Here is a 26,414-nt window from a genome sequence, read left to right on the forward strand (position 1 = left end):
GTATTATACTTTGATAAGATCAATTTGTTTTAGACATTGCTATCACAGATAAACATAGAGATCAAGTTTCAGTATGATTGCTACATTAGAATCTAAACCTCGCTGGAAGCTATACTAAACTTTATATATATTGAACTATACTGAAACTATACCAATTTCGATTCCTATCGTGTCGCAACGCGTATGTCGACCGCGCAGTAAGTTTTAATCGTTCAACAAGTATTGAACTAACCGCATTTCATCAAAGGAGTTTGACTTACTTACGTTATATCTAATATTAAAGGCAAAGGTCTACAACATGTGTTTATTTCGATTTGATATCAAATGGTCTGACAAACTGTATTTCTACGATGGGTTTGATATGATTGCATTACCTCCAATCTTTATATTTAAATTCTACAAATATTCTTCAGATCTTACGATTTTAATTTATTTGTCTTTAAGAAAAAATGACACTATTTGATAATGATAATGTTCAATCGCGATTTGCGCCACATTCTGTGAATTGAAAAGTTCTCTATGTAAAAATTTCCTTTATAAGCGCTATCAACACATATAGAATTGACAATTTAAAGTTTGTAATATTGTATAAACATGTTCTGCTTTTGACATTAATATTTGATATTAAATAAAATTAAGAACAAGATCTTATGAGTTACATTTATTAGTATATCATTTTTTATTTTTTATTTTTTTTTTTTGTGAACTGAGATTGCCTCTAATTAATCTCAATTTCAAAGAAATAATATATCTCAAAACATAGTTTAGCACAAATAATATCGAATTTGATTAACATTGTTCAATAAAGTAGAATTAATGTCCGGCAGCAAGACTAGATACTCATGCCAGATATAGTAGACGTGCTTTAAGTAATCACATCAATTGATTCACGTGAAACAGGATTATCCGTTTATCATCGCGGGAAAGAGGAATCTTTTCAGAAAGCTTTCTGCCGCAATATTTTACCGCGCGCGTTCTTATAGCTGTGTTTTGAAAGAAAGAAAAGAGAAACGAAGAAAATGTCTCTTCGCGCAAAGTGACTTATTCTTTAAGAAGATTGTGTCCCGCGATAGTATTCTTGTTGGAAAAAGAGTAGAAATTCTCGAAGATGTTATTGTATGCATATTGTATGAACTCATCTGATACTGACACAAATTTTCAGAAACAATCGTAACATCTCTCTCTCTCTCTCTCTCCCCTTTTATCTATCTATCTATTTCTCTTTTGCGAAATCTGTCTTTCTTTTCTGCGAGCAGTATTTTTCATAGATTTTATTGAAATAGTTGTTTTATTTTCAGCCAGATTTACGACATATCTATTTCGCAATCTAATTTGATTTATCCACAAAATCATAAAATAAATAAAATATGTTTTATTAGACGTTAAAAAAGTAGTATACTCTCTCTCCGACAGAAATAAAATATATTTTTAAATTATATAAAAATATTTGAAAAGTTGTACATAGATTGTGCAATTCATCTTCACGTATATTTCAAAACAAAAATGATAATTAAGATTAATTAATATATATATAATTAATATATAATTATAATAATATAATATAAAATTAATATATAATTATAATAAATATAATATATAATTAATATATAGTTTTGTTATATAACTTGTTATATGAAAGTATTATTGATATATTATTTATCTTTTATTAAATGTATATGTCCAATATGCGATACAGATTACGTATAGATTGCAAATACTATTATATAGATTTCATATTGAAAAAATACAAATTTTTTTCAAAAAATTTAATTGTATCTTTTTTTCAAATGTAATTTTGTATAATTATAATGCAATCTAAAAGTTAATTATATAAAAATTCTGTATTAAACGAATACTAATATACAGTATCCATTTGTCGTACTCGTAAAAAAAAAAATGTGATGATAGATAATAAACAAAAGTGTCTCATTTTACATAGTATTACATTTAAATTAAAGCAATAACAGTCTTGATCATATTACGCCTTTAATTAAGCAACCTATCAATATACTCAAAAGATTTTGAAATCTTCGATCGAGTTCTTTTGAGACATCGGATATCAAAACCGTAGCTTACTGTGCACTGGCTGTTTGATGTGCTCTGGCGGTTTCTACTTGCGGCAAGTAAAAAATCTTACAAGATATTACGAACTGCTGATTCTAAAAAGATAAATATCGACGATGGATGATCTCTCTTTGATCTCCGTGTACGATGCAATCATAACTTATTATGATTTACATCTATGTGTTCAAAGAAAAGCATGATATCGATAGCGTCGGAGCAATCGTGTAATACCGTTGGAGCGATTTACAGGCGATTATTATTAGATGTTCAAAGCACAAAGCGTGACCGCGTTTTTTATAATTTTATTTTTCTTTTTCTTTAATGCCTAACTCTAACATGTCTTATCTTTTCTTGATTTTCTAATTCTTAATTTACAGATCCGTTGTGATTATTTGTCCAAAAAAATATTTAAAAAAGAAACGTTTAAAATATTATTAAAGTGTGAGAAATGACATGCAAGTTTTAAATTAAAGGATAAAACACACACAATGTAAAGAATAAAACGGACGAGATGATTTATGAAACTGTTGCATATCAGCTTGCTTCTAATTTTGTTTTATTCCTTTTTTAATGTTTTTGATAATATAAACTCGCGAAAAATATGTATATACTGGAGAGATAAAAATATTTTTATACTGATTATAAAAATAAAAAGAAGCAATTATATATATATATATATGTTTGTTTTTCTTCTGTCATAATTGAGAATTGTGTGTATGTAGATTTGCATCGAGAAAAGAATAAGGATAAAAGAAATATATTCCAATATTCTATAACTCTTGTGTTTAAAAAAATAAAAATCAACGAAGGAAACTTGGACAATGCGCAGATCTAAAAATCATATTGCTCACCATAGGTTATTTTAGTTTTGTTTCCAATGCGAATTTACTATCAGTTTTACGATACAAATTTATCATCGATATTTTGAAAACGGTGATGAATTCAGAATGAAAACAAAACAAATGCAATAAAAAGTTTCGTATATTTCAATCCTAATTTTTATGCAACGGATTTAACAAGGCAATTGAATTCTGTCTGCAAAGACTACAAAAAGAATGTGATAATTAACATTTTAAAACTTTATTATACAAAAATAATATAAAGATTATAAATATATTAATCATTTATTAAATACTTTTTTTGGATAAAAAGTAAAATTAGATAATTAAATAAAAAGAAAACTGAAATATAATACAATGTAATTCTCTAATCTTATCATAGCATCAATCACGTATCGTCAGATTTTTATCATCAGTGAATATATTAATTAATTATCAATTTGAATTACTGGATATTCATATTAATCGTAAAATAATTCTAATATAATATTTTTTTAAATGACATCAGCCAGTCTGAAAATAGATAAGTTACACATATTTCAAGTAAACTATCACATTACACCTGATGCTCAAAATATCTGAGAACAAAATAAATGTTGACACTATTAGTCGACAGTATTAGTCTTATATACAAGGATATTATAAAAAAATTAATTTACTTAATCTTGCTTATAACACATACCCGAAAAATCGCGGCAATTAGGGATGAAACGGTACGTTCAGTTTAAAGGGGGAGAAAAGTAACCGTTACATGAAACAACGATGAAGAATGATCTTCCGGTCATTGAAAATGTCTCGATATCGTATTCGGCAACAGGTTACGCTGCTTCCCCCGAGTGTAATTTATTTTCAAGTAGGGATATATCTATGAAATTGGCACGCTTGTGTTCAATTCAAATTTCCATATGTCATAGAAAAATCACCGCGACTATGTTTCGAACATAGAGAGATATATGGATTACTTGATGAAGAATCATCTCTCTCGAACATCATTGCGAAAACACTATCAGACAATTTCGAATGTAGATATATGTTTCGCGAGAACGTGCACGAAACAAGCGGCCAGCAAACCCGATAAGGGTCGCTCCTTCGACAAAGAACGGCAAGATCGATCCATCGTTGATCTTATCAAATGTATCAAAATGCCGATAATTTTCTGTAAAAATCGAATTTTATATGACGTTTAACATACGTTCCGCTGACGATTATTCGGCTCGCTTTATGCTCGTTTATTTCGTTTATGTAGGTTTGTCCGTTTAGTCTCAAATTTCCGTTTACGTCACACATTCCCATTGAACATATCTTCCGGATAGATGGATGAATAAAGGATAGAATGATCTCCAATCCGGAGAGGATGCGAGCAAAAACACACTCGCTCGTACGACGCGCGGAACGCGACTGAAGGCGCGTCGGAAGCCGATGCGAGAGAAGGAATTACCGGCACACGACGTGGCGTCGCGCTCGCACGCACCCACGCTCGCGCACGTGTCAAAGGATTCTTCAAAGAAAGAATTATATACATCTCTGTAATGTATTAATACCATAGAGTTCAAGCACGATGCACGAGACCGTAATAATTTATTGAAATTGACATTAAATTCCTTATTCAGGAAATGATTTTATTCGAGAGTAATATTATATAATATTTAATTCTATGTAAATATATTTGAAGCACGTAGTGATGTGCAGTATAAGTTAACATTATAGTAAAAGAAGTAATTTATTATAAAAAAAATTTAAATTTATCTAAATATCTATGATGCTTATAGAAGTACGGAATTTTGCAAACAATTAGGATAAAGAGAAGAGTTTGCTTAGAATTATTATTTCGGAGATTTAAAAAAATTATTTGTATATAAAAGTATTTTAATCAAAATCATTGCATATTGTATAGTTTGGTTAATTCTATATTTAATTTATATTTTATATTTAATGCGTGATATGTCACATAACATTGAAGAAATTAATATTCTTTTATGAAAATTTATAATTGGATATTTATATATATATATATATATTTCTCTCTTAATCTCGCTTCTCCAATATTTATATAAATATAATAAAAAAAATAAAAAAATGTACACATAACATTGTATACAGTATTAACGTATTACACTCAATTATTTACAAATAACAATATTAAATTGAAAAGCATTGAAACAGAGCTAAAAAAAATAAAAAAATATTGAAGAGATGGAATTTTGTATGTTGACATATACCATGTCTCTGCAGCATTATTTCATGAAAGGAAATATGTATTATCTGTATATCTCAGCGAAAGTATTTAGCGAACAGTAACAAAAACATACGTGTAATTGGCATATATGCCGATCCTGAATATAACTGTGTCAACAAGTGGTTGAATGTTATTAAGTTTGTCGTTTTCTCCCTTAATTTCGATTGGTTTACTTTAAACCCGGTCAATTCTGATCAGTTGCAATTTAATGTGGTTTTAAAAGCATTTGATATCTCATTCCGAATGTTAATTAACTTTGTGAATTTTTTGTCGAAGATTATTCTTACAATCTATGCGAATCCAATGTTCTATGAATAACCAATTGTTTCAATGCACATAAAATGTTTGCAATCCGAATGAATTTATTGCTCAAAATAGCATGAGATGTGATTGAATAATAAATCAAACGATAACAAGATCAAAATCACCTTTTTATTATCTTTGTTAACTTTTTATTATATTTATTGAACTATTACTAACAATAAGTATTAATCTCTCGTCATTACATTTATTTAATAATTCAAAGTACTAATAAAATTAATTTCTTATATTAATATTAAATCGGAGATTTAGAGCAAACTATTTTTCTCAATTAAGCCTTCACGCAAAAATAGCGTTATTAAATATTGCGATATAATTTTCTCAATATAATTTCTGTCAATTGAATATCGATTGACAGTCTATGCTTCACTTTATAATTATTTTATTCTTGATGAATTATTCGCTTCAAATTCCGCTAAATTAACTTTGACGAATCTAATTCGTTAAATGATCAAACATAATGTGATAAAAAGATATTTCGTCCCATTTCTCTTACAACACAAAATTATTTATTTCTGCATGCAGGTATATTTCGTGTTTCATGACAATCTATAAAATAGATTTTATAATACCTAGTATATATTTAAGCAAGATATAATGGAGAATGATGGAGAATTGAATTTATAGTTTAGAAAGTAAAATCGTAACAATTCTGCATTAAATTTAAGAAAACTAATAGTCTAGTATTATAATACAATTATGTCCAGTGGAAAATGTATATATTATCTCGTATGATATCTAAATTAAATTGTTTTTTGTAGACACTATTAACAGATCACGATCATAAAATTCTAGCCATGCAATGGTCGACGTGGTATCGTAAATTTCTTGGCATATTCCAACGTGATAGCGTAACATACAACCCGCACATTTTGCGGCGTATGGTATGCAATGGTATGCAATTAACATTTTGTAACATCTATGTATTTCAAATGCATTTGTAATTACCGCGAATGCTGCTGTTTATCGGAACGGAAGTACAATCAAATATCAATGTGCAGTAAAAAACTGATAATAAAATGTGTTAAATGTACATCCTGGGAATATCAAAAAAGATTTTTTTATTATTATTTTTTATTTTATGCAATTATATGGCGGTATATATAAAATATAAATGGCGATATATATGCGATCGCGTGATGGTATATATAAAGAATATTAAACAGCTCGCAAAAATTATAATAATTAGTTCGGTTCAGCAAATTAGGTGACTCACTTTATATAATTGCGTGTAATTGTGTTTTGCTTTGAACTACATTAAGATAATCTTTTTCCCATAACTTCTAATGTTTTGGATTTAATACCAGGGAAATATTCCTTCCCATTTTCATCCACTATGTCGACAAAATTTTTCGACGTCAATAGTTCGAATCCTGCACCCTTCGCTGATTTTTGCGAGATTATCGATGAGAATACCGTGGCTGTCGTTGGAATATTATACTCACGGCCAATGAGATCCCTAGATCGAAATCATACAAGACATTAATGAATGCACATGGAAAAGTGAAATTAATGAGTTGAAAAGGTTAAATTAATAAAATTATATGTGTATTGAGTGATAAATTGAAAACTTTGGCAATTTAATCGCATACGAAGAATGCAAATAGATAATAAAATCTTATATTATTTATTTAATTGTATTTAGACTTTATTCTGAAAGAATTGGATTTTTTATAAAATTTGATATTATGTAACATTTCGAAAAGACATTTATAAAATTCACTAGATAATATCATTTATAATAAAAAATCTCAAAGATTACATTTATATATTAAAAGAGATTATATCTGTATTACTATGTATGGCTCAAGATAAACTTAATAATTTAAGTTATTTTTACAAAAGTGTATACATTATAAGTAAACATATTCAAAGCAATACAAGTATTTTGGATATTTATATCTTACTCGTGCTCTTCATGTGATAAAAAATCCTTATAGTAAAAACAAACCACTCTCTATAATTTTAAAATCATTTTTAATAGCAAAATTAATTTTGTCTTTTATTCAGGTTTTCTTTTTAATTAAAAATTTACAATAGAAATTAAAAATTATAGCGATTCTAAGTCAATGATCAATTTTAAATCGAAAAGAATTTAACTAAAAATCGAAAGTATAAAATAATTGCGCTATCAAGAGCGATATAGATAAGATTAGAAAAGTAATATATTTTTAGTACTATATAGAATGAAAGTTTATGCTTAAAATAATAGCTTAAATCTCTTTTTGATTTAGATTGTTCTAAGAGAGTAAATGAGCCAAAATCTTTCTTTTCTTTATTCATTTATATTATATAATGTGATCTGGTAGAATAACATAATATTTCTCAACATAAAAGATACCTGATTTTTAAAATATCTTTTCCTAAGCCGTATCCTCGATAAGCGGGGTCTACACTAAGTCCGATAGCATATAGATACTTGTCTACTCCATAATGTTTGTATACTATTTTAGTTGCATCAGACATGATCGCAAATGTATTTTTGCAATTTTGTGATTTAAACTGTAATAAAAAATTATCATTACTTAATTACATTAGTACGACGCAATCCTAGTTGTGCAGAAATATAATGCTTAATATTCTGAATAATGAAAAAAAATACTTTTCTATGTAAAATATCAAATCAGAACTGTATAATTGTCTAGAATAAAATATTTTATAACGGGTTAATATGGTGACATTCAAATAAAAAGATAAAAACACTTATTACAACAATAAAGTATATATTTTTCAAAAAATTAACGGAAACCTACCTTGTATTCTGAAATACTATCTTTATGATCTTTAAAAGCAAGACCCAAAGCATTCATACCGGCGATTATAGGTTTTCCGCCATTGGGATTTTCAGTGAAGGCAGCTATGGATATGCCTTCCGCGAATATTAGACGCCATATTGTACTTATATCTTGCACGAATACAGGATCATGTTTCGAATCTATAAATATAATAAACAAAAAATCACAAGAATCCAATATAAAATAGAAAATAATCATTTTGCCCTGAGTTCGCATAAAAAAATACCATACATAAATATAATTTATATATAAAGTAATATATTTTATTTTATACTATAATATTATATATAATATTATATATAATATTATTATTAAAAAATAACTTTTATAAGACTAATTTTTTATAATTACAGCTCTTTCCATATTAAACATGCAAACATAAAAAATTGTTATTTACATTATCGAAAAAAAGAAAATAAAGAAAATATCTTGATGAAACTTACTCAAACATTGACAAGTCGGTTCATCGGCCAAAAAGTACGCACACATATGTTGAACTGCGTCTTCATACCTGTCTTCAGGAATCTCCTGAATCGTAAATTTCATTGATTTGCCATCCTTGATCACCTTTTCGATCGATTTCCAAATTTTGGGTGGTTGGCCTGGCGGCTTAATACGTGGCAATTTTTCCATTGCTTTTTTTAAATCTATTTCAACTTCTCCACTTATTTTTTGCACATGTGTCCGTGTTGAATAATACTTGGTCCAAACGTCGCGGAAACGGAAGATTCTCAACATTTATTATGCAGCGGTCTCTATTCGTTGTTCACAGATCGGCTACTATCGATCGAGTGGGTTGAGTTTAACATAATTAAAACATTATCACCTCATTACATACAAGCAGAGGATAACGCACACAGTGTTGTCGCATTAATGAAAATATGTTATCATCTTTTCCGGTTATCTTGTTTGTACAAGTATTTTTTTAGTCTATCTTGATTACTCTAGTTTTATCTTAAGAGCACATGCATTTTAATTGCTTAGTGCGGATATTTGTTGCAGATACTACAATTATCGCTCTGACTTTAAATGGAGCAAAAAATATAAAATAATAGTTTATGTATGTGTAAATATAAATATAAATATAAACTGTAAGACAACAAAAAGACTAATAACAAAAAATAAAATGTAAAAATAATTTTATGCACTGCACCTGCTTTTCATAGTAAATTATATTATTTAAACACAATACATTTATTTAACAAATAATTTATTTAATAAATAAATAAATTTCTATAATATTCTAGTTGAATGTAAGTTGATTTGTAATATGTAAAACATGAAACAATCAAGAATTATATATAAAAATATATTTTATTATTTAATTATGTGTAAATAATATTCTGTACATTTTATATAATTAATAATATTATAATAACTAATAATTTTTTTTATAAACGTTGCCAGTCTCTTCATCTAGTATTTTTTTTTATAAACATTGCAAGCTTTATCTATCCCTTATCAATGTACATTGTAGATTGTTTATCGCATTTTTCTTTTCTATATCTTCTTTTTCTATACCGTCTTATCTTGTTTTTACGTGCACATTTCCATTATATTCGTATTATTTTGATTATACTTCCTACTTTTATCTTTAAAAATAACTCATTGTCAGTACAGATAATTGTAATCATTTTAGTAAAATATTATTATTTAAATAAAAGGAAGATGTAAAATAACATGTAAATTGTTTATACATATATATAAATATAAATTAAAATATTATATACACATTAAAGACTGTAAAAGTATGCATATATAGGTTTAATTTAGTGTGCATATATCCATCCCAGCGCGAATAATTTCTTGCATGTTATTTCCGTACTTGCATGTTATTATTATTATTCGTTATTACATAATTTATATGTCTAATACTCGGGCGATATTTTAAAATTTATTAAATTTTTAAATTAAAAAGAAATGCTAATCTAAAATCAATAACTTATAAATTTTTAAAATACAAAACGCAACAATATTATAAGAGGAAATAGGGATGTACTTGTATTTAACAGAATAATCCTTATTATTTATTTTTTATAATGAATATATATTAGATATACATACATCATTATACAACACATATAATAGATATATGTGTATACATAGACATTCATAATATATAATGTAAGCATTGATAATATCCTATGTAGCTGTAAAATCTGTGTTAAAATCATAATCATTGGAAGTAAATTTGAAATCTTCAAGCTGTCCCGCTAGTTTAGCAGCGGCTTTTTCTGAAAATCAGTGACATTTACAAATCAGTTAATATTAAACATTTAGGTTACAAACTTTTTTTTAGTTTTCTCCATACCTCTTTTCGCTCGTTCTTTCTTTTCTTTCTTGAATGCAAGTTTTCTGAGTTTATTCAATTTTTGATTGCCTTCAATCTCAAAAAGTGGATCTGATTTCTTCTTTCTTTCAGCAGATATATCTTTCTTTGTATCTTGCAACTTTTTCTTTAATTTTTTCTGCACTTTAAATTCCTACGAGAAAATATTGATTAGTTATTACATAAAATAAATTCGAAACAACGTAAAATAACACAATAGTAACATAAGATTAAATTAATGATATATTTGCATTTTACCGATTCTTTTTGGATTTCGATCTCCATTGCTGCTGTGACAGGCCCCGAACTGTCAATTAATACAGGATCTACGATAGTGGGATTATTTGTGGAATCCGTCGTAAAATTGTCAAGCATCATTTTTTCCTCCGCGGCAAAATTTTCAATGTCAAATTCTTTAGCTATTTGACTGACGATCTCGGCAGATATATGACATATCGGTTGTTCAGGTGGCACCGTATAATATCTTCAAAAAAATTTTAATTTCATAAAACAAAAAAAGAATATTTACGATTTTTTGTCACATATATGTAGAACGTAATAAACCTAATTTTTCCGGAGTTCCAATCCTCAAGAATACTTCTCGCAGCGGCACGCGCGTCAGGTACTCCGCCTTTCCTATATTTTCCCATCCTTGCTGCTTTCATCGCGAAAAATTCATCTGGTGTTGAAAATTCTTGCATATTATATAATTCCATTATCTGTTGTAGTGAAACTCTTTTTAAAATTGCAGTTGCCGGTGTGAAAGGATCTTTCAATGCTTGAATCTTTACTGCATTTTTTAAAGCTACAGACATGTCATTAGATTTTTCATCTGATGTAGCAAACACTATACCGGGAGAATCTAGCAGCTTAATTTTAGAATCTAATTGAACAACTTGCATCGTTTTTGTTATTCCTGGAAGTAATAGTAAATAGACTAAATCAATAATACATGTGTACATATAAAATATATTACTGATATATACAATCCAAAACTGTTGTAAAATGTTTCATATAATTTGGAAATAATTATGAAAAGAATGCATAGAATTTGGAGAAAATAAATAACTCAAAATTTTACAATAATACAACGATTAAAATAAGACATAAAGATTAGAAGCGATATGCAGTCGATGCAAAAGCTATTTATAGCAAAAATAATTAAATACCTGGTACATTTCCCACATTACATGCTTTGTTGCGTTTCAAGGAATTAATAACGCTAGATTTTCCTACATTTGGAAGACCTACAACTCCAACTGTAATACTTGTTTTTACATTGCTACTATTTCTGCAATAATTTCCAAGTAGTGACAAGAGTAATTCTGCACCAAAACATGTATTGCTTTGTATCATAGATTCTGTTTTCTTTCCTAATTTTCTCCTGCCTAATCGATTTGCTTGGTTCTGTGTGGACGATTTAAATGCCACAGCTGGTAAACTAACTCTCAAATATTGTAACCATTGGTCTAAATTTTTTCTAGGAATCAAATCTGCTTTGTTTAAGACTAGTACCAATCTTTTATTTGCAGATATAACTGCTTTTTCTACCTATAACAAAATAATCAATAAGTTAGTATATATCTATTTATATTTGTTATAGTAGTGTTGGGAATTTACCTCTTTACATCGTGTTCCCAGTGGATCACGAGCATCCATAACTTCGAGAATAATATCAGCTGCATCCAAAACCTTTTTGAATTCTTTACAGTATGCTTTAAGTGAGTTTTCTTCTTTAGTAATAGCATTTTTAATTTGATCTCGAGCAGAATCTACTTGCATGGATTCATGCGCTAATTGCTTATTCTGAGCTTGATTAACCAAAACTTTGAGATCACCCTTTGCAAGTTGTTCACGTTTTTTCTCACGTGTTGCCTCCTTCTTTTTCTGTTTTTCTTCCTCTTGTTGTTTTCTCATTGCTTCAATTTCCTTTAATATATCCTCTTTAAAAGGACACTGATTTGGTACTTGCATCATCTTGGATTTCTCTGAATAAAAATAAAATTATGCTTATTAAGAAATTGTAAATACAGGCATATATATTTGAAGGATGGGTTCATTAACTTACTTTTAGAATGTTTGGCTTCTTTCTTTATTTTTCGATTATGTTCGCGAACTTTTTTCTCGATTTTATATCTCTTCCGCGCTGGCATGCGCTTGCTTGGTTTATCTAATAATAAAAATATTAAAATAGAAAATAATTCTTTTGGAATTGCATTATAATATATTAAACTTTAACAAAGATAACAATTAATTTGTATTATAATATTTATATACATTTTATTTTAATTGTTATTAATTATTAAGTTAGAATTAATATGAAAATTGGAATATAAAAAAATTTTATTGCATAAATTTTATACATAACCTCTATAGATTGCCTGCTCCTTTTATAAAACACGCAAGATTTTAAGTTTTTAATACATTTTACAATAACTTACTACGAAGCTTCATCCTTGTGCGTACTGTTGTTAATTATCGTTAATTAACTAGTTTGCTATTACAATAATCGCGATATTATTACATGTATATGTATATCAGTGCACATACAAATAATCACGTGCATGTGGTTTTTTTTATTTAAACAAATTTCTATAAGCAGCTATTCAGTACAAGATTTCTAAATCTTATCCATCACGTTGAAATCTCTTAAATAATTCTATTACACGTGGTTAAACTCTACCATTGAATATAGAATATATAGAAGCATTAGAGAAAAATACGTGATGGGGGATGCGACGGATGTGACGTAATAAAAATATGCGACTATCGATATCAGCGAGTCGAAAAAATTTATGACATATCTGAACGAGTAATCGAGAAAATTACGATTTATTAATCTTATACATTTTTCAAAATTTATTCAGAATTTCTACGAGAAATTTATTAATTTCTATTTTCTGAAATCTGCGACTTGGAGAAATTTATCATTTCCATTTTTTTTTTTTTTTTGGTGAAATGGCATCGACCAAATGGCAATTATGCTTTTGGATGGTGAAAGGCACGCTTATGCATATAAGCATTCGCACACTTTCATTTCTTCTTACACAAGAGATGTTCGTTTGATAAAATAGAAACAAGGACGTCTTGATGATCGCGGAACGGAATAGAAATTATTTCACGCGTACAAAACTCATCGATATTGTTTCATACATTTTACTCGAACAATAATATAATTTTTCCTTTTTTATTTTTGTCATTGTATAATATATTTAATAAATTAATATATAAAACTATTAATTAATAAAGAATATAGGAAATGTATCAAGAAATATTGATAAAAATTTGAAGTTAATAATATTCTACAGAGTACATATAAATTTACGTTATTTTCGATTTAGTTTGTATTTGAATTGCAAATAAAAAATTGGAGCAAGTTATTAAATAAAAGTATTGAGTGGAATAGTTTTGATTTGAGATATGATTGTTTAAATTGCTTTACAGTTCTAATTTGAATGTATTCGGAAATTTAAAAAATATAAGAAAGGCAAATAAAAAATGTACATATATTTGAAACTAGATAAGCAGAGATCCAATTTCACAGACTAAATTCCCACTTTCCTCGCATTCATAAAAACTGTCATGCGAACGAGATTCGCGTAAGACGCGAAACACTCTTTTCTTGTCTTTACCAAGAGCGTCTAAAACGCGTGTTCGAAATTGGCGCGCATTCTGCCTCCGCGAATGAACGATCGATCGAATGGACCGAAATCGAATGATGATGCGGGCAAAAGGATAAGTGGGAGGAGGGACAAGCGAGATTCGGGCTACCGTCGAACGGTGGCGTTTGCGCGTCTGTCACGGCAACTCATTCCCGTAATGGCCGCCGTCTGGCGTTGTCAGTGAGTGTGCGGATATACTTGTCGGGAGCACAGTTGCCCTTACGACGTTGGATAGCGTTCGGATTAGTCACGGAAACTCGGGTGAAGCGAGAACGGTGACAGTTCAGAGTGCGACGCGGATGCGCGATGTGCCGTGTCGTGTCGTGTCGCGGATGATTCGCGCCGGCGGCGATTTAAAACGAGCGACTGAATTTCATCATATAGTGGTGTATGTGTGCTACCCTTCTCTCTCTCTCTCTCTCTCTCTCTCTCTCGCTCTCTCTCATATCATCTCTTCTCTCGTCTCTCCCTCTTTCTTTCTCTCCCTATCCGTCCATCCGTCTGTCTGTTTACCCGAAGCATCGACCGCGACGAGTGTCAACGACTCATCCGAAAATTGTTGCGTCGATCTGTCGTCTCTTTACCCATCTCTATCCCTGTCCTGTCCCTTCGCGAACGCGAGATGAGACGCCGCTGATGCGGCAGCAGCACGCTTCGCGCGGCGGATGCGCCACTGACGCAACGGCGTCGTCGCCGGGAGCTTCTTCGCCTTCCCACCGTCGAGAGATAATAAACACGTCGAATACCAGCGTGTGTGCGAGTGAAGAAACGACCGTTGTTTTTTTTTTCTTTTTCTTTTCGGTTTGTCGATAGACGCCGCGAACCTAGGATCTAGGAAAACAAGAGTCACTGCGTTCGACAGGACCGCGGATTCGGATTCTTTCTCACGTGGTTCAAGGTCATTCTAAAAACATCCGGACGTCACGAGCACGAACGAGCGAACGGTGCAAAACCAAAACGACGCTTTCCACGCGAGAGTGCTGTCAGCGACCGTATCGCGAGACTTTTCCCTGGTGTTTTCGTCTCAACCCCTGGGATACCCGCGCAAACTTCTTGAACGTGACGAGAGAGAGAGAGAGAGAGAGACGCCGAGTGTTACAACGTCTCCCTCGATGTCCGATGCATCGTAAGTATCATTTCGTCTCTGAGTTTCTTTGATTCTTATTAATTTAACGACGTTAATATTACCTTCTTCCAACACGATCGGTGTAATCGACTTTTCCCCTCTATGTTAATCAAGACATTGGCAGTAATTTTGTGAGTAATCGTTGAAAAAAATTAGAGATTTCGGACAAATCAACTTTCTCGAGATAGAAAGCAGATGATTTTCCATTTTACCATTGTTGACATCTCTTGACATTTTCGGTGATTTTTTTGATTCGTCTTGCCTTTATTGCAATTATTTATATTATTTGACATGATGTCATATATAGATGTTACACAAATTAAAACTATTAATATAAAATCTACTTAAAAGCCAATTGAAAAGAATGATTTTTTTATAATATGTATTTGTTTTCTTAAAGCTTAATTTTTGACAAATACTTTATTACATATATAATTATTTATTATACAAAAATTATTAATGTGTGATCATTTTTGTTGAAAGAAAATTAACTGCGAACTAGCTAGAATTTTATGCAACATACACTATTATATATTCTATAAAGGCAATTGTGATGTTTCATGTTTGTTATTGTTGTGGATCTCATTTATTTTAAATCAATATTATGCAACACTCAACGTATAAATAGCCCATAAAAATTGCTGACGTGATATAATATCCTGAGTTAATGTAAATTATTAAATTTTAAAGTTATATAACAAATTTTTTTTAAATATACATCAATGTATTGCACTTTGTAATTTAAATCGGCATCATATTCGCGCGTGACAATACGATCATTATTATGCGACAAACATAAAATTTAAGCTATGCAATGAAAATGATGCATAAAGTAATTTGAAATTTCGAAATAAGTAAACAACAAAAATAGTCAACGGTAATTAGTAATAATTAACAGTTTAATTATGTCTTACACGATTATAATTGCTTATTTTCTACAAGAACTTGTAATTTTGTGATGTAATGCTAATTACAATTAATTTCAAGATTTACAATAATTTAAAAAACCTTTGAAAGGTAATTTTCATTTTATTCAATATCGAACTTATAAAATCGTTAATTATTTCATTGACAATATTAGGCAATAAAATATTTATTTTGCGAGAAATATTGTATTGCCTAATATTTTGACACGCTATTCATTAATTACGCATTAATTACTGTTATGAAATGTTGCAATATTCTTATTAATAGGAATTTATAATTTATTTTTCCCGTTACTTGTTACGTTCTCTGGCAAATCTAAGAGCCCCGCGAAAAGTTGGGAAAATTTCGATGTCAATTTATGATCAATCTGCGTGATGTTTATTGCGTGTGAAAATGTGATTATTTGTCACATGAATTGTAATACTTTAATAATTTACAATTTATAATCTTTAGAAACACGATCGCATCACGTTGTGAATGCCTCGAAATGATAAAAATCCGTTACTACTTTACGTATCGTTGTATAAAAGGTTTTTAAAATACATTTTATAAAAGTTGAAATTGCAAAGATGCCTTCCAGACTTCAGAAATGCGTATATTAAATTTTGCGTACGTATCTTTCTCGTAACATCAGTGTTCGCCAGAATTTTCGACACTCGCCAATCATCCGTCGGATGCAACTTTATTTCAGGAAGATCTGAATCAGCCCGCGAGAAGTCGTCCGCCGACGACGAGGAGAGAAGAAGCGTGCCAAGTTCCGGTGTCGCGGTCTTCCTACGCTTCGCTTCGAATCTGTGACGTTATCTTGGACCGCGTTACGCGTCTCTTCGAGGATAACGTTCACCTGTGACCCCTCCGGACCGACTGTGATTTCAACGTGTGACGCCACTGCCAAAAAAGGAGTCAAACTTGCGTCAATCGGGAACTTGTGTTTTCGTCTTCACTTCCTTCGCCTTCCAGTGTCCATTCGTCGAGGATGAGTGTCTTCCACGTTGTACCAGAAATATATTTCATCGTTTACACCGAAATCGTTCTACGTCTTCCGCGGATTCCAATGTTTTTAACCAGCCAAAAGGACTCTCGACTTTCTTAAACTTCCTTTGAAGTATATTCGACGCGCACAAGAAAGTAAAGGAGGATCGATTCTTCTACCGCTACGACATCGAGTTCTTCGAGAAGGTCTTTTGACCAAATCGCGAACTCGATTCGTTAACTATATACATTAATCTTGACCGTGTGCAAAGACGTTGCGTAGAACTTTGCATCACGTCTATCATCTCAACGCATCCTAGGTCGTCTTATATTCGTTTGCGGCTATCTACAATCTACGACTTTTCTCACCACTCGGATACAGCAGGACGACGCCGTGACGACCGAGATCGAGAGGCGCATCTTCAAGCCGGCCCCGTGTGATGCGTCGCACGCAGGGCCGCCGCTGCTGCTGTTTTGCGTCAGCTTGCGCGACCGTCTCGTCGCAATAACGGCGAAGATGTTCGGGAAGGTGCCGCCGTCGAACACGCCGGGGCCGCCTAATAATAATGGCGGCCAAGCGTCAGACAAATCGTGCGCTAGGCTGACGACGATGACAACGACGAGCACGGCGTCGTGTCTGCCGTGCTTTTCGGCGGACGAGACGTCGACGTTGGGCGCCGATGATAAAGCAAGATTCTGGCGACCGACGAAGGAAAACGCCGATGACGTTGCCGCGGTAGTCTCCGAAGCTCCTTGTAATTCTCTACAATCATTTACCAGTCACACGGACACCTTGCCCGTCGCAATGGAGCTTCCTAGATCCTGTAGGACCGACGCAACGACGACTTGCGTCACCGCTTGCTCCAAGATCTCGGCCAAATGTTCGGCCAAGGAAGCAGCGTCGCAGATCGGCAGGAATCATGCCAATGCGACGCAAAAGTGCACCTCTGGTCAGACTTGTCCGATTCTCCCGAAGACCGGCAGATCGCGGAGACCGCAATCTGCCTCGACCGGAAGTCTCAACGTCGAATCGTGTACAAGAGACTGTACGAAAACCGTGAAGAAGATCGTTGCCGCTGGCCGAGAGCCTCCGAGTGGCAAAGAGCAGCCGACAGGCGGTAGCAGAACTACGTGCAACGAGCAGCAATCCAAATGCTCTCAAGCATACGCCGCCAAGTTATCTTCCGTGACATCTTTTGAAATGATTAATCACTTGCCAAGCGGAAAGAGATCCAACAACGAGGATCTCTTGGTGGACACGTGCGCGGATTATTCCGCAAACAGTGCATCTAACGTGTCAACGGTAAGCGAGTTATTGTATGTGCATCAAAAGCCGGTGCCAAGGATAGTCGACGTGAAAGACGGCGCCGGTGATTCCGCGATCACCACTGTGACCTGCGAAGACGATTCCTGTGTCAATGACTTTGTCACCTCGACACCGTCCAAGGACTGGATGTCGTCTAGCAAAGTCTGCAGCGACGCGATAACGCTGCAACAGAATTGCGTGTCCTGCGCGCCGCAGGATCTCCCCACGGAGTTGCAATCGTCCACATCCTTATCGAGGAGCTACAAGGAGAAGTGTCGCGATCTTTCTTGGCGTCCCACGGAGATGACGGAGAGCGGCGCGATACACGGATTGACAATATGCTCGAGCGAGATGTTTCAGGATACGAGCTCGAAAAGGCGCACCGGGGCATCCTGTCAGGCGCTCAGGCACGCCGTCGCCTCGTTGAATCGTCTGGACGACTTTTACATGGAGAAGATCGGCGCGGGCTTCTTCTCGGAGGTTTACAAGGTAAGACAATGGTTGATTAAAGAAAATATATCGAAACAAAATTAGCGATTAACCTGATACAAAATAAATATGAAGTAAAACTTACATACGAATTAAATTATCGCTGAAATATATTCGTGCAATTTAATGCAAAATTTATTTAATGTAGTGGATATGGAACGCACGATATATGCTTGTGAAGCTCATTGTACGAAGCATATTACATTATGCAGAGATATTATGCGGATATATAAGGGACGCGTCCCATTTTAAGTTTCCTTCGCATCAAATTCTGCTTTAAATTACGAAGATGTTGGTATTTTTGTATAGCCTAAAAAATTATTTCTTTTGTAATGCATAAGTGAAATAACTATATTTATCGAAATGCAACAAAATGTCAAACAATTTATTTAAAAAGTTTATTCAATCGTATAATAAGCAACACTATTATCCTAGAATATGTGAGTTAAGCTATATTTTATAAACAAATTTATATTTATATAATTATCCATTAATATATTTGCATGGTTCATTAAATTGACATAAAATTCAAAATATTGTGTGACTTAGGTTTTTCTCGCATCTAATAAGCCTATTATTAAATTTTCATTTTTATTTTGTAGAATGAAAAAAAAAGAAAAAGAAAAATCCGTGTAATATCGCTCATCTAGAAGATCGATGATGCTATTAGATGCTTTGAAATATATATTTGAACTCATTAGCAACTCGTTAGAAACTTTTTCTCTCGAATGGCACGCGGTTCCGCTTAATTCTCACTATTGTTCCTAAACAACAATCGCTTATTCGAAACGGATGTTCCTATGGAATGTGCTATCTTGGCAGATTGATATCTCGATAGAGATTAGATACGCTTGCTCGCTAGCACGCGAACGTATAGCTTCGTGAAATTAATTCTGCTCGTAATCGCGCCGATAATGAACGATCAGGAAAGTTCTTTCTATCGCGACATTTAACTTTCCGGGAACCTTTACTACATTAATTCTCTATCACACTCATCAAAACCCTCATTTTCCTTGATCTTTCAATCATTAAACTCTATCGATTACTCGCCAAACGAAGGAAAATTGCGGAGGAGTGTGTTTTCCAATTCATTATTCAGCGATTCTAAATTATACGAGCGATGTATAATTAATGCAAAATAGTGCTACGAAGATAAAGATAACGCAAATGTTTACTACATGGATACTTTGAAATGAGGAAATATTAATAAAATACTTGATAAAATCGCGAACAAATAAAAGATACACTCTGTTTTCTCCCGAAAGCGTAAAATTGATTTATTGATTACTATCGCGAAAAGTCAAATATTATAGAGAATGTTTTTTCATCAACAGGTCAGCGATTCTAAATTACAATATTAGATGATAAAAAAATTTCTTTTGTGAAAAAAATATCTTAAAAGGTATAACTTATTTGAATATATGTACCTACTATACATATTGCACTTTTCTATCAAATTTCATGGTCGTATTGTAAGTACGTATTACGTTTGCGAATGCAGAAGACGTTGCGACTTCAGAATAATGTCACGGCAGCTTACGTAAATCATTGTGTTTATTCGCAGCGAGCAGGAGCACGCATAATTATCATAGGGTCTTATCCTTGACTTAATTTTTCTTGAGCGTCATTTCAGTTTCTTCAGAGAGATCTCAAAATTTTATTAATACCAGTAGTAAAATATATTCTTTTCGAAAATAATTGACATAAAACTGTGAAAAAAAAATAGACATCTCAGTTGTTTAAATATTTATTAGAATCTCAGAGAGAGAGAGAGAGAGAGAGAGAGAGAAATATTCCTCGAATAGAATAATACGAAATGAATGGAATACATAAAACACACAAGATATTATATACAGCAATTTGAGTTGAGACAGCAACCTTGCAAATGGAAGTAAACAAATTATACTGCTCTGGTTGCATGCTTTTATTCTAACAGCGAATCATCACGAGACTCGGCTTATTGATTTGAGATAGAATCATGTAACGATTTTGCGAGAATCGATCGAAATTCGCTGGGTGGAAAGCGTGATGCCGCATTTTGCCAAGGAGAGAGATTTATTTACATGCACGTGTCTCTCTATCGATCTACTTATATCACGCGCAACGGTGGTCGGCATAAATGGCCGGAAAGCTGCCCTAGTTTCGCGATATTTCTTTCGTGCAATCTGCAATTTTGCGCATTCGCGGGTCCGCGATTATGGCAGATGCGGCGACTCGGTGCGCTGGAACTACCTGTGCACCAGAAGTCAGTCGAGCAGTCCGGGACCTTGAGAAGTATGCCGCCGCTTCTCTGACGCGTTATAAATAGGTCAACAGGAAATTGAGCACGTAGTGACTGCGGTGATTCCTCCGGCGCAGCGGCGCAAATATTGCAGCAACTCGTAGAATACTTCTTACAAATAACTCTTTTCACCTCTATTAAGCTAGCAGGACCAAATCAGCAGAATCAAACTGGACCTATCAGATTATTTAGTACCCATTTTGTACTAATTTGTACCAATAATAATAATTTTGTACCTCGTGCCATTTTCAAAAAAACCGTGGCGCTGCTACCATCAAATTAAGCTAGCAGGACCAAACTAAAACAAAACGAAAAAATAAAAATAAGACCAGAAATTGAAAGGGCTGAATTTGTACTAATTTCTACCACCCAAATAAACTCAATATATTTAGCCCTTATGCTTAAAATAACCCTCAATTGAATTTAGCCCTATTAAACTCAAGAGTAAAGTACTCTTTCCAATCAGCAGAATCAATCGCTACTTATACATTGGACGCGGCATAATTTGTACCGCCAAACTGTGAAGTTTCAAATTTTGTACCTCCGCCGTTCCTTCGAAAACTACCCCCGACCCCTCTCAGTGTCAAGAGTAAAGTACCTTTCGCCACGAGCAGAATCAATCGCTACTTATACACTGGATGCGACATAATTTGTACCGCCAAAATGTGAGATTTCAAATTTTCAAAGATACTTTACTCTTGAGACTGAGAGGGGTCGGGGGTAGTTTTCAAAGGAACGGCAGAGGTACAAAATTTGGAACTTCACATTTTGGCGGTACAAATTATGCCGCGTCCAGTGTATAAGTAGCGATTGATTCTGCTGATTGGAAAGAGTACTTTACTCTTGAGCTTAATAGGGCTAAATTCAATTGGGGGTTGTTTTAAGCATAAAGGCTAAATATATTGAGTTTATTTGGGTGGTAGAAATTAGTACAAATTCAGCCCTTTCAATTTCTGGTCTTATTTTTATTTTTTCGTTTTGTTTTAGTTTGGTCCTGCTAGCTTAATTTGATGGTAGCAGCGCCACGGTTTTTTTGAAAATGGCACGAGGTACAAAATTATTATTATTGGTACAAATTAGTACAAAATGGGTACTAAATAATCTGATAGGTCCAGTTTGATTCTGCTGATTTGGTCCTGCTAGCTTAATAGAGGTACTCTTTTCTTACATGGTAGCCTTATTATACGAAGCATTCTATATATGTTCCCGGTAAAAATCAATATTAAACTGAATTAAGTTTGATTTAATAATTAAATGATCTCGTTTTTTTTTTTTTTTTTTGCGAGACTTTAGTTTCGAATTTTATGGAATTCGAAGTAAAACGCAGACCAATTTCTTTTTTTTCTCTCTCTTGCTCGCTGGCTATAAAAGATAATATTTTTCTGTTTCACCAGATGGTAAATAGCGATCAACCTCTGCTTGAGCGCATTAGCAAGACTCGTTTAAAAATAAACCGGTGTTTCTCGATATTATCGCGAGTTGGATCGATTGTACTATTTGTGCCGTCAAATATGCCGACAAAAAGGTCAACTTCTGCTTGCAATCTTCTACTAAATATGGTTTAAATTATGAAAATTAAAAATATATTTTGATTATATGAAGGTTGTTACATTTCGCGCTGTAATTGGTTCTTGATTTATTACACAATGCTTAGTGACATGTATATAATTTTGAAAAATATTTAATAATTTTAAATTGAAAAAGATTAAAGTTTAATCTTATAAATATCGTCTTACTTGTCAAAATCTACTGTTCTTTGTATTACGCGTCAATTATTTAATTAAGCTATAAAATATAAAATTGAATATCTACTAAATTAATAAAATAAGAAAGTTTAATACTTAAATCTGATAATCTAAATTTAATTAATTACGCAGAAAATAATGTTTTTAATTTTGCATTTTTTTCTTATCTTAAATTTATTAAATGTTTATTTATTACTAAAATCTTTTGTAATTTAATAACGAGAAATCTGTAAAGAAATATAGCCATTGCGAGAATTTTGAAAATGAATTATTATAATTATAATAAAATTGAAACATATTTTGAAAAAATTCGAAAATTAATTGCAGCCGACGTAGGGTTACTAGGGGGCTCAAACTCGTGCATTCTTGGCACAAGAAGTCAATCACCGTGCCAAGAGTTTCGAACAAGTATTTCAACCAATTTTCTAGTCGATACGATCACATAGTTTAATCATATATTACGAACTTAAAATAAAAAATCTGAAATTCCATAGATTAGATTTTAATAAATTTTCGTAAAAAATGTAAACGTTATATATAAAAAAGAATATAATCTTGAGATACAAAAGGTGTGTATTTCGTAGGAAAAGAAATTTGGAATAGAAATTTAAAATTCAAAGATAGTTTTGAAAAAGATTTATTCAAATATATTTATATTGCAAGCCTCGATAAATCGTCTAATGATTTATCTTAAAATATACAGTTATCCTTCAACATTAAATACGAAACATATCTTCATCGTCAAATTAATCCAATGAATTGCTATTTCGCGCAAGATTTCGTACTAGAGATCCGGTTATGTTTCCAAGGCTTACGAAACTTCACAAAATTTGGAGTAACGTCAAAAATCGCGTAACGAGTAATCGTTATTGTTGTCCTCGCGAGCGAATTGTTGTAAATAAATGAAAGTTGCAAAATAATTTTCTATTTTTGTTTGTCAAGTATTATGATAGAAACCTGACACTTTACATACAACCGATTAATTATACGTTCTTGAACTTTTAGGATTATATTTAGGCAGTACTAAAACATCAGCATTACATACACGGTATTAGATAGTCACGTGTACTACAAATTAATTGTATTAAAATAAGTTGTATTATAATAATAGAAATCTGTTTGAAATATAAAATGCTAATGTTTGAGAAATATTAATAACAACAATTAATAAAAAAGATATTATTTATATGTGTTCTCACGCGGTTCTTCAACTGCAAAATTCAAGCAATAAAAGAAGAACGAATGATGAATAGTCATTGGCAAATCATACATGTTTTAACGATCGCCAAGATAGTCAAAGTTGCTGATAAGACACGATAAAAGACGTTGTATTCTATGATTAAAATAATGATTAAAGCTTCTTTTTTTCAAATATAAATAATTAATAACGATCAATAATTATTAATTTTGAACTTTTGTCTATTTTTCAAGCACAGAAGTGATTATTTATTGCTTTAAAATTATACAAAATTATAAAGGATTAAAACGAATCTTTGTAACGTGTGAAGACGGCGTTTACGCGCGTGAAAAAAAGAAAAATAGCGAACAAAATAGGAGAAAAAGATCAAGCGAAGATACAGTGAATCTATTTTTAAACTGCAATGAGCCTTCATAGTCGTGTTTTCTTGTGTCACTCGTGTGTCGCGAGAAATTAGAATGCGCGAATCAGAAGTCCAAGCTTGAATCTTTCCAGCCAAGTATCGAGCCAAATGTATGTGGCGCATGTTAGATTAGCTCATATATCAACAATTTTCGTTCAGATTAATTCGTAGATTATGTTACAATATATCAAACACTACCAAATATAATTTTGGCTTTAAGAATATATAATACTACATTCATAGAAAGACCATGTTATTTTTCTGTGCCGAGTAATATGTATTTTGTCATCTACGCATTAACACGTGTAGCAGATATTAAATTATATTAATTAATTTTTAACTGAATATGTAATCGAAAAATGATCTTTTTATATTAATGACATATTTCTTCAGATTGTTACTTGATATTTTTAGGGGAAAAAACGGAGAAGAGAAGGCTTGTAATTTGAAATTTTAAAATTTTTAACACATATCTTGGCATTTTGATAACAAACTTTAAATTTTGTTTGCGAAAAATTATTTATTTTATATAATTTGATTTTAAAAAATGTACAAGTAATTAACCCGATAGAAATAGAGAACTCTACATGTTTAAAGCGCGAAAATGGCATGAATAAGCGGCAAGAGAGCCTCTTGACGATTGGTCGTCGTATCGACTTTTATGATACGAAGTTGCATTGAAGGACGTAGTCCCGAGGTTGAAACGAACGGTTCGGCTTCTTATCTTCGCCCATTAAACGCGGTGCTCGCATGAATACTGCATAAGGTGCATCTAAAGCGCGCATACCGTCGGTGTCGCTTATCGAGTGCGACCGAGTGCGTCTCGGCTTGGATCGTCTCGAGCAATTGCACCATCGCCCAATCAACGTTTGTTGCGAAACTGTCGTTGTTGCGAGGAAAATGTGGTGCCTTCTCCTCGAATCGAGGCCCTCGCGAGAGGAGGCTTAAACGAAACGATTCTTACAACGCTCTTACCACAGCCGAGAAGGAACTTCCTCTCGTTTGTCCTCCACCTTTTCATTCCACCTATACGCGTTCTCATCCTCCCTGCTGGCTTTTAAATCCTTTTGACGCGAATCACCCGCAGGCTCGATAGTACAACTTCTCCCTTCGCTCTCGGTCTCTCGTCGAAATCACCGCTCGTTACGCGTCCAATCACGGCTCTCATTTCGCTCGATTGTTCAATGGAAAAAAGACAGTAATCATCGTTTTTACGAAAGTGGGACTGGTATATATCCGTGAGCAAAAATTATCTCGGTCCGTACGTGTCAAATCTCATGACTCGTTTTAGTATTCAGTGTCCAATTAGATTTAATATAAGATATTCGTCTTTATTTTTATTTTATTGAATTAATCAGTTTAATGTTTGTTGGATGCTTGAAAATGGTTTGGTTCTTCCATATTAAAAAAAAATAAAAAAAAGATTTTAAATTCGTTAAGAAATCAATAACTATGAAGAAATGTACGCGACACTTTCTTTTCGTACTTCCTATATAGATACAATTCTCAATCGCAATTTCCCGATCATCCGATCGGCGATGACATTAATCTTCAATCAGGCGAAAGTCGACGCGAGAAAATCGGAGGAATCACCGTTCGAATTCTCTTTAATCGCTCGCCATAGCCGCGGACAAATCGCCGCGGAATGCAATTATTATTTGCCTCGGTAATTCCGAGAGGCTTTTACGAGCGGTATGCACAAGCGGCAGAGACGAGTCGCC

At 32.5% G+C, this 26,414-nt stretch overlaps 4 protein-coding genes across 5 annotated transcripts in view; 1 reads left to right on the forward strand and 3 right to left on the reverse strand.

The window, feature by feature from the left end:
- Nucleotides 1-4,289, reverse strand: part of Ccap-r (Crustacean cardioactive peptide receptor) — a 63,790-nt gene extending 59,501 nt beyond the window's left edge. The window contains exon 1 of one of the 2 annotated variants that reach the window (XM_070297414.1): nt 4,096-4,289. The gene's annotated coding sequence lies outside the window, so the exon portion shown is untranslated. Of the gene's footprint in view, nt 1-2,915; nt 2,966-4,095 lie in introns of those variants that run through there. The other variant, XM_070297417.1, reaches the window with a different exon arrangement.
- Nucleotides 4,290-5,654: 1,365 nt separating this feature from the next.
- On the reverse strand, nt 5,655-9,094 carry LOC138933898 (arylalkylamine N-acetyltransferase-like 2). The gene is made up of 4 exons (XM_070297068.1): nt 8,699-9,094; nt 8,214-8,395; nt 7,802-7,962; nt 5,655-6,919 (listed from the first exon to the last, which is right to left on the reverse strand). Exons 1-4 carry the CDS (start codon nt 8,991-8,993, stop codon nt 6,718-6,720), a joined length of 840 nt encoding a protein of 279 aa, XP_070153169.1. The 5' UTR covers nt 8,994-9,094; the 3' UTR covers nt 5,655-6,717.
- Nucleotides 9,095-10,298: 1,204 nt separating this feature from the next.
- Nucleotides 10,299-13,256, reverse strand: Ns1 (Nucleostemin 1). The gene is made up of 8 exons (XM_070297221.1): nt 13,026-13,256; nt 12,653-12,754; nt 12,205-12,572; nt 11,754-12,135; nt 11,149-11,500; nt 10,843-11,068; nt 10,567-10,738; nt 10,299-10,489 (listed from the first exon to the last, which is right to left on the reverse strand). Exons 1-8 carry the CDS (start codon nt 13,036-13,038, stop codon nt 10,398-10,400), a joined length of 1,707 nt encoding a protein of 568 aa, XP_070153322.1. The 5' UTR covers nt 13,039-13,256; the 3' UTR covers nt 10,299-10,397.
- Nucleotides 13,257-14,374: 1,118 nt separating this feature from the next.
- Cdi (center divider) overlaps nt 14,375-26,414 on the forward strand; it is a 30,335-nt gene continuing 18,295 nt past the window's right edge. The window contains exons 1-2 of the mRNA XM_070297802.1: nt 14,375-15,372; nt 16,991-19,066. Of these exons, the coding sequence (XP_070153903.1) occupies nt 17,789-19,066 (1,278 nt within the window). The 5' untranslated portion in view covers nt 14,375-15,372; nt 16,991-17,788. The remainder of the gene's footprint in view (nt 15,373-16,990; nt 19,067-26,414) is intronic.

The sequence above is a fragment of the Polyergus mexicanus genome, unplaced genomic scaffold (assembly GCF_030449975.1).
Source record: "Polyergus mexicanus isolate NDT 795.1 unplaced genomic scaffold, iyPolMexi1.0 SCAF_6, whole genome shotgun sequence".
In the NCBI taxonomy this organism is placed as follows: Eukaryota; Metazoa; Arthropoda; class Insecta; order Hymenoptera; family Formicidae; genus Polyergus; species Polyergus mexicanus.

Excerpts from the sequence above, each read along its gene's own strand:
- LOC138933898 (XM_070297068.1), bottom strand. The coding sequence starts at position 8,993 with ATGTTGAGAATCTTCCGTTTCCGCGACGTTTGGACCAAGTATTATTCA. Across the intron at positions 7,963-8,213 it reads ATAGTATTTCAGAATACAAG|TTTAAATCACAAAATTGCAA; the intron begins GTAGGTTTCCGT and ends TTTTTATTACAG. Across the intron at positions 6,920-7,801 it reads AAAGATATTTTAAAAATCAG|GGATCTCATTGGCCGTGAGT; the intron begins GTATCTTTTATG and ends ATTTCGATCTAG.
- Ns1 (XM_070297221.1), bottom strand. Across the intron at positions 12,573-12,652 it reads AGAAGCCAAACATTCTAAAA|AGAAATCCAAGATGATGCAA; the intron begins GTAAGTTAATGA and ends ATTTTTATTCAG. Across the intron at positions 10,739-10,842 it reads TCGAAATCCAAAAAGAATCG|GAATTTAAAGTGCAGAAAAA; the intron begins GTAAAATGCAAA and ends ATTTTCTCGTAG.